This window comes from Phascolarctos cinereus, unplaced genomic scaffold, assembly GCF_003287225.1.
Source record: "Phascolarctos cinereus isolate Bilbo 61053 unplaced genomic scaffold, phaCin_HiC Scaffold_1;HRSCAF=81, whole genome shotgun sequence".
Taxonomy (NCBI): domain Eukaryota; kingdom Metazoa; phylum Chordata; class Mammalia; order Diprotodontia; family Phascolarctidae; genus Phascolarctos; species Phascolarctos cinereus.
Window position 1 is genome coordinate 162,585,693 of NW_027555514.1, and position 12,729 is coordinate 162,598,421.

The 12,729-nt window shown below is 38.4% G+C and overlaps 1 protein-coding gene across 1 annotated transcript in view; it reads right to left on the reverse strand.

Moving 5' to 3' along the window:
* Nucleotides 1-12,729, reverse strand: part of ECHDC3 (enoyl-CoA hydratase domain containing 3) — a 46,221-nt gene that overhangs the window by 20,494 nt on the left and 12,998 nt on the right. The window contains exon 4 of the mRNA XM_020999683.2: nucleotides 7,116-7,316. Within this exon, the coding sequence (XP_020855342.1) occupies nucleotides 7,116-7,316 (201 nt within the window). The remainder of the gene's footprint in view (nucleotides 1-7,115; nucleotides 7,317-12,729) is intronic.

A 12,729-nucleotide genomic window follows, 5' to 3' on the forward strand; every position in this document is an offset into this window, starting at 1 on the left:
AAAAAAACAAATGGATAAAGAATGCCTTTTGTCCAGATTACATCATATGCTTGGAGGGACAATGTATATAGCTTGTCATCAGTATATGTATATGTATATGTATATGTATGTATATGTATATGTATATGTATATGTATATGTATATGTATATGTATATGTATATGTATACATACATGTGTGTGTATCTAGCTATCTATTTATCTGTCTATCTACACATATATCTGGGACAGGTGGTACAGATAGCCAGCCAACAAGCATTCACCAAGTGCTGTGATAAGCACTGTGATAAGTGCTGAGGATATTATGAGGGGCTAAAAGTCAGTCCCTTCTCTCAAGGAGCTCCCAATCTGTTGTGGGAAACAACATGCAAACAACAAGATACAGGATAAATTAGAGATAATCAACAGAGGGAAGGTGGTAGCAGTAGTGGAAAGGGAAAAGAGTAAACATTTATTAAGAACCTACTATGTGCCAGATGCTATTCTAAGTACTTTAAAAGTATTATTTCACTTGATCTTCCAGCACTAGCTGGGTCCAAGAGTAGTTCAGTTATCTTCAAGAAACTATGCAGTTGTATTAATGTAAAGGTCCATCTTGTGATGATGTTGCTATGTGACAATAGGACATGGAATATACCAGTCTCTGAAGAATTCAAAATGAGCACTCAAAGGGCAGTGAAAAAGCTCATGATAGGAAGGTTATAGTATATAACCAACAAGGAAGTCTGAAGAAGAGCAGGAATAAAAGATTTCAACAAGGGAGTTCAGGATAGGAAGAGAAGATGGGCTACTCACATGAGGACAAGAAATGACCAAGTGTTCCATTGGGATTCCCTTCATGCTGGAAGTAAGGAAGGCTTCCAGCATGTTGGGTAGACCCCTGAGGTAAACTTACATTAAGACATGAAAAATATTCCCACAGGTTAGGAAGCCATGGATGGATTGCACTCTGCATCAGTGAAGGGACCTTCTTAAGTGATGAGATCTGATCCATCTGAGCAATTGAGAATGACCCTGGCACACTAATAGTATGAGAGACAGTGTGGCAGAGTGGACAGAGAGCTGGCCCTGGAGCCAAGAATACTTGGGTTCAAATCTCTCCTCTGACACACTGGCTATGTGACTCTGGGCAAATCCCTTAGCTTGGAGATGACAGGAAGCCACAGAAGGTTTTTGAATGGAGGAGTGATGTGATTATGCCTGTGCCTTATGAAGGTCATTGTAGCTACAGGTTGCTAGGCAGTACAGTATATATATATAGAGTGCTTGGCCTGGAGTCAAGATAGATGTGAATTCAAATGTGACCTCAGATACTTATGAGCTGTGTGACCCTGACCCTGGGCAAGTCACTTAACCTCTGTCTGCCTCAGTTTCCTCAACTATAAAGTGGAGATAATAATAGTACCTATTTCCCAGGGTTCTTGTATGGATCAAATGAGATAATATTTATATGTGCTTAACACAGTGCCTGGCACAAAATAGTACTTAATAAATGCATGTTTCCTTCTCTCCCAAGACCCCAAACTACTCTCTAAGACTGCATATTACAGAAACAGTAACCAGCATGCATTTGAATAGGGAGCTTCCTCCCTGAAATTTCTTTGCACTAATGAAATCAAGGGCAGCTAGGTGAAACAGTGGACAGAGTGCCAGACCTAGAGTCAGGAATATATCTTCTTTTTTTTTTAATTCTTTTTTCAATTTAGTATTTTATTTTCCCCCAATTACATGTAAAACAATTTTCAACATTCATTTTTAAAACTGAGTTCCAAATTCTCTCCCTCCCTCCTCATCCCCCTCATTGAGAAGGCTAACAATTTGATATAGGTTATATATGTGTAGTCAATACTTCCATATTAGTCATGTTGTAAAAGAAAACATAGACCAAAATAAAACCCCAAGAAAAATAAAATTAAAAAAAAGTATGCTTCAATCTGTATTCAGACTTCATCAGTTCTTTCTCTGGGGATGGATAGCATTTTTTATAAGTCCTTCAGTGTTGTCCTGGCTCACTGTATTGCTGAGAATAGCTAAGTCATTCACAGTTGATCATCTTACAATATTGCTATTACTGTGTTCAATGCTCTCCTGGTTCTTTATTTCATTTTGCATCAGTTCATGCATGTCTTTACAGGTTTTTTCTGAGAGCATCTAGCTCTTCATTTCTTATAGCAACAACAGTATTCCATCCCAATTATATGCCACAAATTATTCAGCCATTCCTCAACTGTTGGGCATCTCCTCAATTTCTAATTCTTTGCTACCAGAAAAGAACTGCAATAAATATTTGGGTGTAGTTCCAAGTTGCTCTATATAATGGTTGAATCAGTTCACAACTCCACCAACATTGCATTGGTGTCTCAACTATCCATATCCCCTCCAACAATTATTATGAGGAAGACATCTTCCTCAGACACTTACCAGCTGTGTGACCCTGGGCAGGTCACTTAACCTTAGTTTCCTCATGTGTAAAATGAGCTGGAGAAGAAAATGGCAAACTACTCCAGGATCTTTGCCAAGAAAACTCCAAATGAGGTCATGAAGAATAGGCACACTACTGGAAAATGACTAAAATGAAATCAAAGGACTGGACCTAAAAAATTTGATTCTGCCAACTTTGAAGGTTTAAGGTTTTTTTTTTTCTTAATTAGACGATAGTGGCAGCTGGGTGCTGTAGTGATAAGAATGCCAGACTTGGAATCAGGAAGAACTAAATTCTAATCTGGCCTCAGACACTTATTGGCTATGTGACCTAGGGCAAGTTACTTATTCTCTTATCCTCAGTTTCCTTACCTGTGAAATGGAGATAAAAATAGCACCTACATAACAGGGTAGATGTGAGGATCGAATGAGATAATGAGATCAAATTGCAAGATTAAAGCACTATATAGATGTTGGTTATTATTTTTAAAAAATACTAGACGACATTGGAGAAACAGGCCTTACAGACAAAAAGTTTAGACAGATGGAAGAAAATAACTTTTATCCCTGGTCAATGAATGGCTTGGGAAAGGAAATTCTGCAATTTTCCCATTAGTTCTCTCTGCTGCCAACTTAGGTCCAAGCAGGGATTGGTTCTGAAGCTGAGACCCAAAGGGCTTTCTCTAATTCCTTGAACAAAAGCCTTTTTTAACTGCAAGTGACTCACCCCTATTTTTGTGTGGGTTGCAATTGAGAGCAGTCACAGTCACTTTCTCAGGAAGGCTATAAAGATGAATTACTGAGCAAAATAATGAATAAGAAAAACACTTTCCAGTATCACCAGGAAGGGTCAGTCTGAACTTGAACTTGAACGTCATCTGTCCAAGCTTCCGGCATTTAAACTGTATCCTGGTCCTGCTCTCTGCTGTGTTGCTGATTGGGTTTGCCTTTCTGGGCAGTAGAGGGCACTGGCGACTTACATATATTGTGCTGAACGGCAGGAAGGTGGCAGCAGCTTACTTTCTAGTGAAGTTTAGATGTAGTTAAGTATGCCCTGAAGAATGTCTGTTCCACCAAGCTATGAACACTGAGAGATGTTTTCTGATCAGGTCTTAATTTGTTTGTGGATCTACTTTTCTGAATAAATGGACCCAATTATTACTGGGAAATGGGAAATGGGTCCAGTTGACAGACAATTCAGAGTTAAGGGGAAAGACCTTATATTCTAACATTCTTTATGTTTCAATCAATTGATCAATAAACATTTATTAAGTGCCTACTATGTGCTAAGCGCTGTGCTAAGAGGCAAAAGACAGTCCCTGTCCTCAAGAAGCTCACAATCTAATGGAGGAGACAACATGCAACAAATACATACCAAGCAAATTATATCCAGGATAAACAGGAAATAACAGAGGCAAGGCAGTAGGATTAAGAGGGGGTGGAGGAAGGCTTTTACTGTGTTTCCTTTAATCAGTACCTTCACTTTGGCTCTTTAGTATTAACCCATCATTGTGAGTTAAGCTTCCTATTCCTGGTGGATGAGAAAGCAATACAGAATTAAATAAAATGTTCAATGAAGTCACTTTACCTTCCCTTTAAACTGTCTAGATCAGAGGTGTCAAACTCACAGCTCAGGCTGGATATGGTCTACAACACTTCTGAGTATGGCCTGAACCAGATTAAAATGTAATTGGGAAATATTTAACATAAAAAAATACAATAAAACATAGATAATGCTAATTTGTGGTTTTCCAAGTCAATATGAAGCCCCCAAGGACCTGTTCCTATTTTGCATTTGACACCACTGGTCTAGACTGTTGATTAGAAAAGACTGGTTCCCTAAATTAAAAAACATAAAAAATACTGTAGCTAATAACCCAAATAGCATGGGTGCCTAGAGGGAGTCCAACCAGTACTGATACAGATAGAAATTTGAGAAAGGCAATACAAACATTACCCATGTCCCAAATTCTGTTTTAAGCAACAACAGCTGGATAAGGTCACTACTTTGAAGGTAAGCCACTGTGGTTTCTATAGTATCCCTTTCATCCCACGGTCTCATTTCACAATAACACAGAGTGGATGTGGGTGGGTTTGTTATTGTTGCTTAAAGCTTCAGATCTGCTGGCTTCTTTGGAATGAGAAGCCTATTCTATTTTTTCACATTGAGGTTTTTTTCTCCTTATTTGTTTTTTTTTCCTTTTCAAGAAACAATTTATAAGTTAACAAAGATAAAGCAGTGTTCAAGTGTCTAACAGATCTTTAACTAAAAGATGTTTTGATTTCAAATTTTAGCATAGGGAAAGAATGGAACAAAATTATAAAAATTGTGGGTGGTGTTTTATTAAGGATTTAAAGTGAATGACCTTGGTACTGCTTTCAAATGCCAGGGACAAAGGGCTAACACCCTTCTCCTAAATGGATTGTATTATATCTGCCTTTTATTGTATGTAGGAGTCATGATTTGATCCCCTACTCTAAATAATGAGCACTATTTTATGATCAACTTCTAATGCATTTTAATGTATGCTTTATGTCAACGTAAATGTACAAAGTGCAATACATCTAATTTATTCTTGCAGATAGAATTCATTCGGTACACATTCATTAAGTACCAATTAAGTATAAGGCCCAAAGGAGATACTAAGACAAAGTTAAAATAGTCCCTGATCTCAAGGAACTTCCATTCTAAAGATTTTTTTAGAAAGTTTGAACCTGTTTTTATCAAACTGCTGAATTCTCACTAGCTCTATTCATTCCAACTCTCAAATTCTACGAATCTTTATAATGGATCACCATTACATCATCATTTCTGGCACAACAGCAGTACTGTCATTGTCCACTTGCAGCCACATCTCCACAAGTATGTGTGCTTATATCCAGGTTCTCCCACAAACTTACACTCCTAATGAAGCTCAAGAAGAGACAATGTAAAAGAAAGGCCTTACAAAGTTACTCGGTCTGGCTGGCTTGATTTCCCTTGGGTCTCATTTTTTCTGTGCCCCAGGCACATGTGGAACTTTTTAATATATTCTAGGTAGTCGATTTTCCCTCAAAGTTATTAGATGCGACACCTTCTCTTACTTAACAGCAGGGGTTCTTAGCCTTTTTGTGTGTCATGGTCATTCTGGTGGGGCCTGTGGACCCCTTCTCAAAACAATGTTTTTAAATGAATAAAATAAAATACACAGCATTGCAAAGGAAACTAATTGTATTTAAATATAGTATCTGTCCATCTGTCTCTCTATCATCTGTCTATCTACACACCCACACCTATACTTCTCTTTTCCCTCGGCCCCCAGAACAAGTTCAAAGAGCTTAGGTTAAGGACTTCTGCAGTTTATAGGCTTTGAGCATACAGTGAAGAGCCAGTAGGAAAATTCCTTAATATAGTGATATAATATCTTGGTACAGGACCATGCATCTAAACCAGAGGTTTCCAAACTTACTTGGCCAACCGCCCCCTTTAAAAAAAAATTACTCAATACTCTCCTGGAAATCTTTCTTTAACCTTTTAACTGTTTTTTTTCAATTTGTATCATAAAAATTTGTTTTGAAATGATGCATCTTAAATTTAATAATTTATTGTAAATTTGTGGGTTTTTTTACCTGCACTGAAATTTTGATGACGCAATGTTGCATTATGCAACCATATAGTACTGTATTGTACACAAGTCATTACATCCATATATTCCTGCCAATGCATGCTGGACTTCCCAACAATGGCATGGCATGCTCACCTGCCAATACTTGGTTGTTAAGACCTGTTGGCAGACTTGGCCACTGATGGGTTATAACTTGCATTTTTTGTGTTTATTTGGAAAATAACGTAATCACTACAACTTTATAACAGAACTAATGAAACATGTATGAATGGGTTTTCAAAATTTTCTAATTTTCTCTCCTTATGCTTCCATTACCTCCTTATTTTTATTCAATGCCCCCCAATTGCACCCAAGGCTACTACTGCCCCCCAGATCATTCCAGCGCTCCCCGGAGGGTGGTTATCATCTGCTTCGGAAACTTATGAAAGGATGCTCAATAAATACAACTTAATGATGATAAAACCACAAAGCTCAAACAGAGGAAATGGAAGAACTTTCTCTTAAGAAAGTTTTGGGAGGCATTCATGGTTTGAGGGAGAAAGGCAATCAAAGATGAAGTTCGTTATCATTCCTGTTGTGATGGAACCCTTTTATGACATGGCTTCTTGTTTTATAGAGTTGTCCTACCATGAGTCAAATCAAGTTCCCAGAGATAAAACTACACACGATAATGAGTCTAATCAAACGTGAGTACTAATCCTGTCCCCAAACACCAGCACTGTGCTGGGGTTCTACTATATTTGATAGGTAGATATTAAGTTCTATGAAAGTAAGACCTGTTATTTCAAATAAAAGTTCCTCCCCTCAATAGGAAAAAAATCTTCAAATTTACTGGCATACATGTGACTTTTCACAAATTTACCCTGTTACATAGCAGCACAAGAGGATGTCAAGGAGGAAGCAGCTGGACATTCTCTACTTCTTGGTTACTTTCCAAAAAAGTCCATGTTCCCACATAATGTCCAATCCTGCCATGCCGTGGGCAAAATCACTCAAATATCAGCAATTTTCTGAGGCTATGGTCAAGTGAATCCTGAAGTAATCTACCAAGGTCACTAAAGGTGGAAAAAACTCAAAGAGACTGATTTACCTTTTTAGGAACTGATCTTCCCAGGGCAACTGCTGGAGTGGAGCAAAAAAGTCCAATGTTCACACCAGGAGTTGCAAAATGAGATTTTTCACTTGCCAGGGCAATGTCACAACTTGCAACCAGCTGACAACCTGCAGCAGTGGCTAAACCATTCACTTTGGCAATGATGGGGACAGGATGTTTCTGGATTAGCATCATGACCTGAAGGAGCAAAGGAATCAATTTCACTTTCATTCAGAAATTAGCTGATATTAACAACTCTTAGAAACTCAGTAAACCAACATAATCCTGGAAGTCACCTCCTTGACCTACCTACTGACCTAACCCAACCCAGGAGTCGATCAACTTGGTAGCCTGAGATCCTATGTTGAATTTGGAAGTGAAATTGGTGGGGTGAATACTTTTAACTCTGTGCTCATTCTCCCTGCAGACTGAGTTGATAGAGGAAAGAACATGCCTTCTGATTCTGGGAGGATGAGTTTATACTTCTGTTCCTGTTATATCTTTTCAGTAAATATCCTTTCAAAAAAGCTAATTGATGGTACACTGCTCAAAATGATACTGGGGCTTGTTTGATGACATTGAAGAGATGTTAACTGGCACTGACAAACGATACTGGGGCAGTAATTGCTGGTGATTGACATCGGGGACAACACACTAGAAAGGGTGCATGAGATGAGAACATTGGAAAGGAGCCCATTCCTCCTCAGAGATGTCCCTAGGACCCCAAAAGGAATATATAGCTAGAATATATGACCTGCTAAAGGCAGAAGCATAAGCCCAGAATCTCACTTACATTTCTTGCATTACCTTATTGATAAATATATCCCTTGAAAGTTGAAAAACCGAAAAGGGAGAAGTTCATTCTGGATATGACTCTTACCAGCAGGAAACGAAACTGTCTGTTTAGGAAGTGACCACTCCATCCTAGAGTGTACAGTTCAGAAGGAGAGGAAATAAAGCCATTAGCCTCACATATACCACAGATTTTAAGAGAGCAGATTTCTAAGAGTTCAGAGGAAGGAGAGGTAGGGTACTACGGACTAGAACTCTACAGGGGAAGTCAGTGCAGGAAGGGAAACTCTCAAGAGGGAAATTATGAAGACATACAGGGAAACAATTCTGATGAAAAGGAAAAATAGGAGTTGCCTGAAAGTGACAGAGAATTCACCAACCAACTTGGATTTTTAAAAAAGATATGGATAGAATATGCAAATGAGGATAGTTAACAGGATGAATTCAGAAGTATGGTATGGTACTTAAAGAATTACATCAAGAGGGAGAAAGCTCAAAATGAGCAGCTGTCAAGGAAAGCCAACGATGACAAAATTGAGTTTTTATTAAGCAAAAGAGGGAAATCAAAGAAGGACAGGGGCGCAGTTCAGGATGGACAGGATGACAATTAACAACGGAGAGAAGGGCTTCATTTTAAGTTTGCTTCCATTTAACCTGTCAAGGAGAATGGCCTTTAGACTGGAAGGGACAGAACCAAAATGGCTAATAAGAAGTTGATACCTAAGATAATAATGAGATAGTAAAAGATTACTTAGCTGCCCTTGATAGATTCAAGCCACTTGGCCCAGATGAACTACCTCTTCAGTTACTGAAAGAATTAGCAGATATGATTGCTGGGCCATGGAGAATGGAAAAGGTACCGTAGCACTAAGAGCAAGTGTCCTGATTTTCAAAAAAAAGGAAGGTAATGGAAGCTGCAAATTCTAGGCCAGTGAGGTTGCCTTAGTTAGATTCCTGGAAAATTCTAGAAGATAAAATTAAAGATTACCACTCATGAAATGAGCAGAACCAGGAGAACAGCCATGCTGTGCAATGACTAATATTGATAGACTTAACCTTTCTCAAAAATACAAGGATCTAAGACATCTCTAAAGGCCTAGTAGTGGAAAATGCTATCCACATCCAAAGAAAGAACTATGGAATTTGAATGCAGATCAAAGCATACTATTTGCTATTTTTTTTTCTTCTGTTGTGTTTTGTTTCCTCATTCTGGTGGTTCCTCCTATTGGTTCTAATTCTTACTTACAATATCACTAATGTGAAAATATGTTTAATAGGAATGTAAATGTATAGCCTATATGAGATTGTGCACTGTTTTGGGGAGGGTGGGGGGGAGGAAGGGGGAGAAAAATTTTAAACTCAAAAGCTTATGGAAGTGATTACTGATAAATCAAAATAAATTAACTTAAAAAAAAAGATTACCACTCATAGGGTGTGCTGTAATGGAGATTAGGCATGGGTTGGAATAGATGGCCTCTGAGGTCTCTTCCAACTTAGAGGATCTGGATTCTGAGTCATCTGTACCTGAATAAGAAACCTCTTTACAACTTACCCAACAAGTATAGATCATCTCTCTTTGCTTGGAGATCTCCAGTGAAAGAGAACCCATTAAAGGCAGCCTATTAAACTTTTAGATAGCTCTAATTGTTATGGAATTTTTTTCTTTACCTTAAATGAAATATGCATCCCTGCAACATTCACTTACAGATCTTAATGCTAATCACTCTTCCACATGACAGGTCTGCCTTTAAATACTTGAAGACCGCTATTGGTCCCCTTTACATTTTCTTTCTTCAGGATAAATATCCCCAGTTTCTTCAAGCAATCCTCTTGTAGTCTAACCTTCAGGTTCTTAAGTATCCCGGTCTGGTCTCCAATTTCATCCTAATCCATCCTAATATGTAGCACTTTTTACCAAACACAGTATTCTAGGGGTTGTCTGCCCAGGACAGAATATATAGTGAGACTATCAGAGTGGTGGGCTCCTAAATGTTTAACAACTGACTCACTCTGTGTGTGTGTGTATGTGTGTGTGTATATGTGTGTGTGTGTGTGTGTATTCTCATAGAAGACTTTTATGTTTAGTCTGCTTTATTAACATTTTCTCTATTACTTTCTTAAGTCTAGACAATCAAACAATAAATACGAGTTCAGAGAAAGGTGAGGTAAGATACTAGGGACTATAATTCCACAAGGGAAGTCATAAATAAAGTCTCAACAACAAAACAATAAATTAAGGCCTGACTTGTAGCAGTTATCGGTTATAAATGCTCATATGACAAGTTAACAACTGGCTCTCGTGAACTAGTAAGAATTAGTCCCAGTATCCCTGGTGATAGTTCCCTAGTTATGTTTCTCTTGCTGAAGCCCAAGATAGCATTAGCTTTTTATGGCTGTCATGTCTGATCGTTGTTTCACATTGGGATCTTGCAGCCCACTAAAGTACCTAGATTTTTTTTTCCCAGACAAACTTATCCAGCCATGTCTGCCCATCTTATACTTGTGAAGTCAATTATTTCAATTCACGTATAAGTAGCCTGTTGAGATTGTTTTGACTCTGTCCTGACTTGGTCATCTAATGTGTTACCTAGTTTTGTGGAATCTTCAAATTTTGTAACTATGCCATTTATATCTTCATCCATGTAATTAATGTGTGTTAAGTCATTTTTCAGTCATCTATGACTCTCTGTGACTCCATTTGGGGGTTTTCTTGGCAAAGCTACTGGAGTGGTTTGCTATTCCCTTCTCTAGCTCCTCGTACAGATGAGGAAACTGGGGCAAGCAAGGTTAAGTGACTTGCCCAGGGTCACACAGCTAGTAAATGTCTAAGGTCAGATTTGAATTCCTGATTCTAAGCAAGGCACTCTATCCGCTGCACTACCTAGCTGCCCATTTATTAAGTAATTAATAAAAATGTTTAAAAGCAAAGATTCCTAAGACCCTTCACTAGAGACCCCTCTCAAGTTGACACAAACCATGAGGTCCAGCTAATCAACCAGTTCTGAATCTACCTAACTACACTACTGTCCAGCCCAAATATCCCCATCTCGTCCACTAAAATGGTATGAGACTTTGTCAAGTCTTTCACCAAGATTTCAGTAAACTAGACCTACAGCAGTTACCCGATGTAGTTTATTAACCCTGTCAAAAAAGGAAATGAGGTCAGTTTGGCATGAGCCAGAACTGATAATGCTTTTTAGCTCTTTGAATCCGCTCTTTCCTTTTCTAGGTGTTTATTCATCATACCTTGAATTATGTGGTTGAGAATTTTGGCAGGAATTGAAGTATAACTATCTTATCATGTGCCACTTCTTTCTTTTAAAAAAAAAACAACTGAGGGGCAGCTAGGTGGCACAGTGGATAGAGCACTGGCCCTGGAGTCAGGAGGACCTGAGTTCAAATCCGGCTTCAGACCAGACACTTGATACTTACTAGCTATGTGACCCTGGGCAAGTCACTCAACCCCAATTGCCTAAAAAAAAACCCAAAACCCCAAAATAAAAAAAAACAATTGAGATATTTGCCCTTCTCCAGTCTGGTAGCTCCTCTCATTCTGCAGGATCTTTCAGAGATCCCTGACATGGACCTGGCAATTATATCGGCTAGTTGTTTAAATATTTTGGCATTTAATTCTTCTGGGCCTAGGGAGTTGAATTCCCCAAAGGTAGGCTTGGTGCTTTCTTTCTCTATCCCACTTATCCTGCTTCTCAAAACTGGTTTTCTTTGTGTCTTCAGGATACCATTCTTGAGAACTTCTCACCTCTATTAAGTAGATTTCCTCTCTAGAGTTTTAGTTCACAGGATCCTACCTTTTCTTTCTCTGAATCCTCTAAAGTCTGCTTCTCAAGTCTAGTGTGCATGTTACACTCTGCCTTACTTTTCTCCTTCCCTTTTTTTAAAAATAAGTTTTTATTGATGTGTGTTCTTTTTCTACATCACCAGTTTTCTCCAGTATCCCTTCTTGCCCAGAGCTACCCCATAAAACAAATAGTCAAAAAAAGAAAAAGAAAAAATGCAGCATAACTGAAAGAAAAAGCCTGAAAATATGTTCAAAGGACATTTGTAGACTTCTTAGCTCTATGAAGGGGTAGGGTTCTCCTTCTTTTTAAAAAACAGATTCTAAAATGGAACAGTGACTTCCCACTAAGATTCTCATCACTACCACCCAGCAACCAGTTCCTCCTTTTGTGTGAGAATCATATTTAGAGTAAAATTTCCCTTTATTGGTTCTTCTACTTTTTGAATGTAAATACAGTATTATTAAGGTGAGTTAAGAAACTATTAGTATATTATACTAGCATTATATACTTTTGGCAGAGAGAGATCTATCAAAGGCTTAGGCAATGAAAGTCTCCTATCATTAATTACTCTCATTTCCCAGCACCAGGTTTGTGCTCTGTTTCCTGCATGCCTTGTCTATTTCCTCTTTCAGCCAGGTGCTTTGTAGGATACTCTGATGACAAAATCACGTCTGTTTGTCCCTCAATTGAATTTTATCCAGTGCTTTCCACCATGCTTTCCCTGCTCTGGTTTCTGGATTTCCTCATATGAGTAATTTCCTCATATGCGTATATACATGGCAGCAATGTGGTGTAGTGGATAGACTGCTGAACTTGCAGTCAGGAAGACCTAAGTTAAAATCTTGCCTCACATACTAGCTGCTGTATAACCCTGGGCCACCCTGCTGTGCCTCAGTTCCTCCACCTGTAAAATGAGGATAATGGAACTTCTCAAAGTTACTGTGAGGAGAGAATCATTATATAAATGTTAGTTATTATCATCATTATTATTATTGTATCAATATGTAATGCCACTCTGT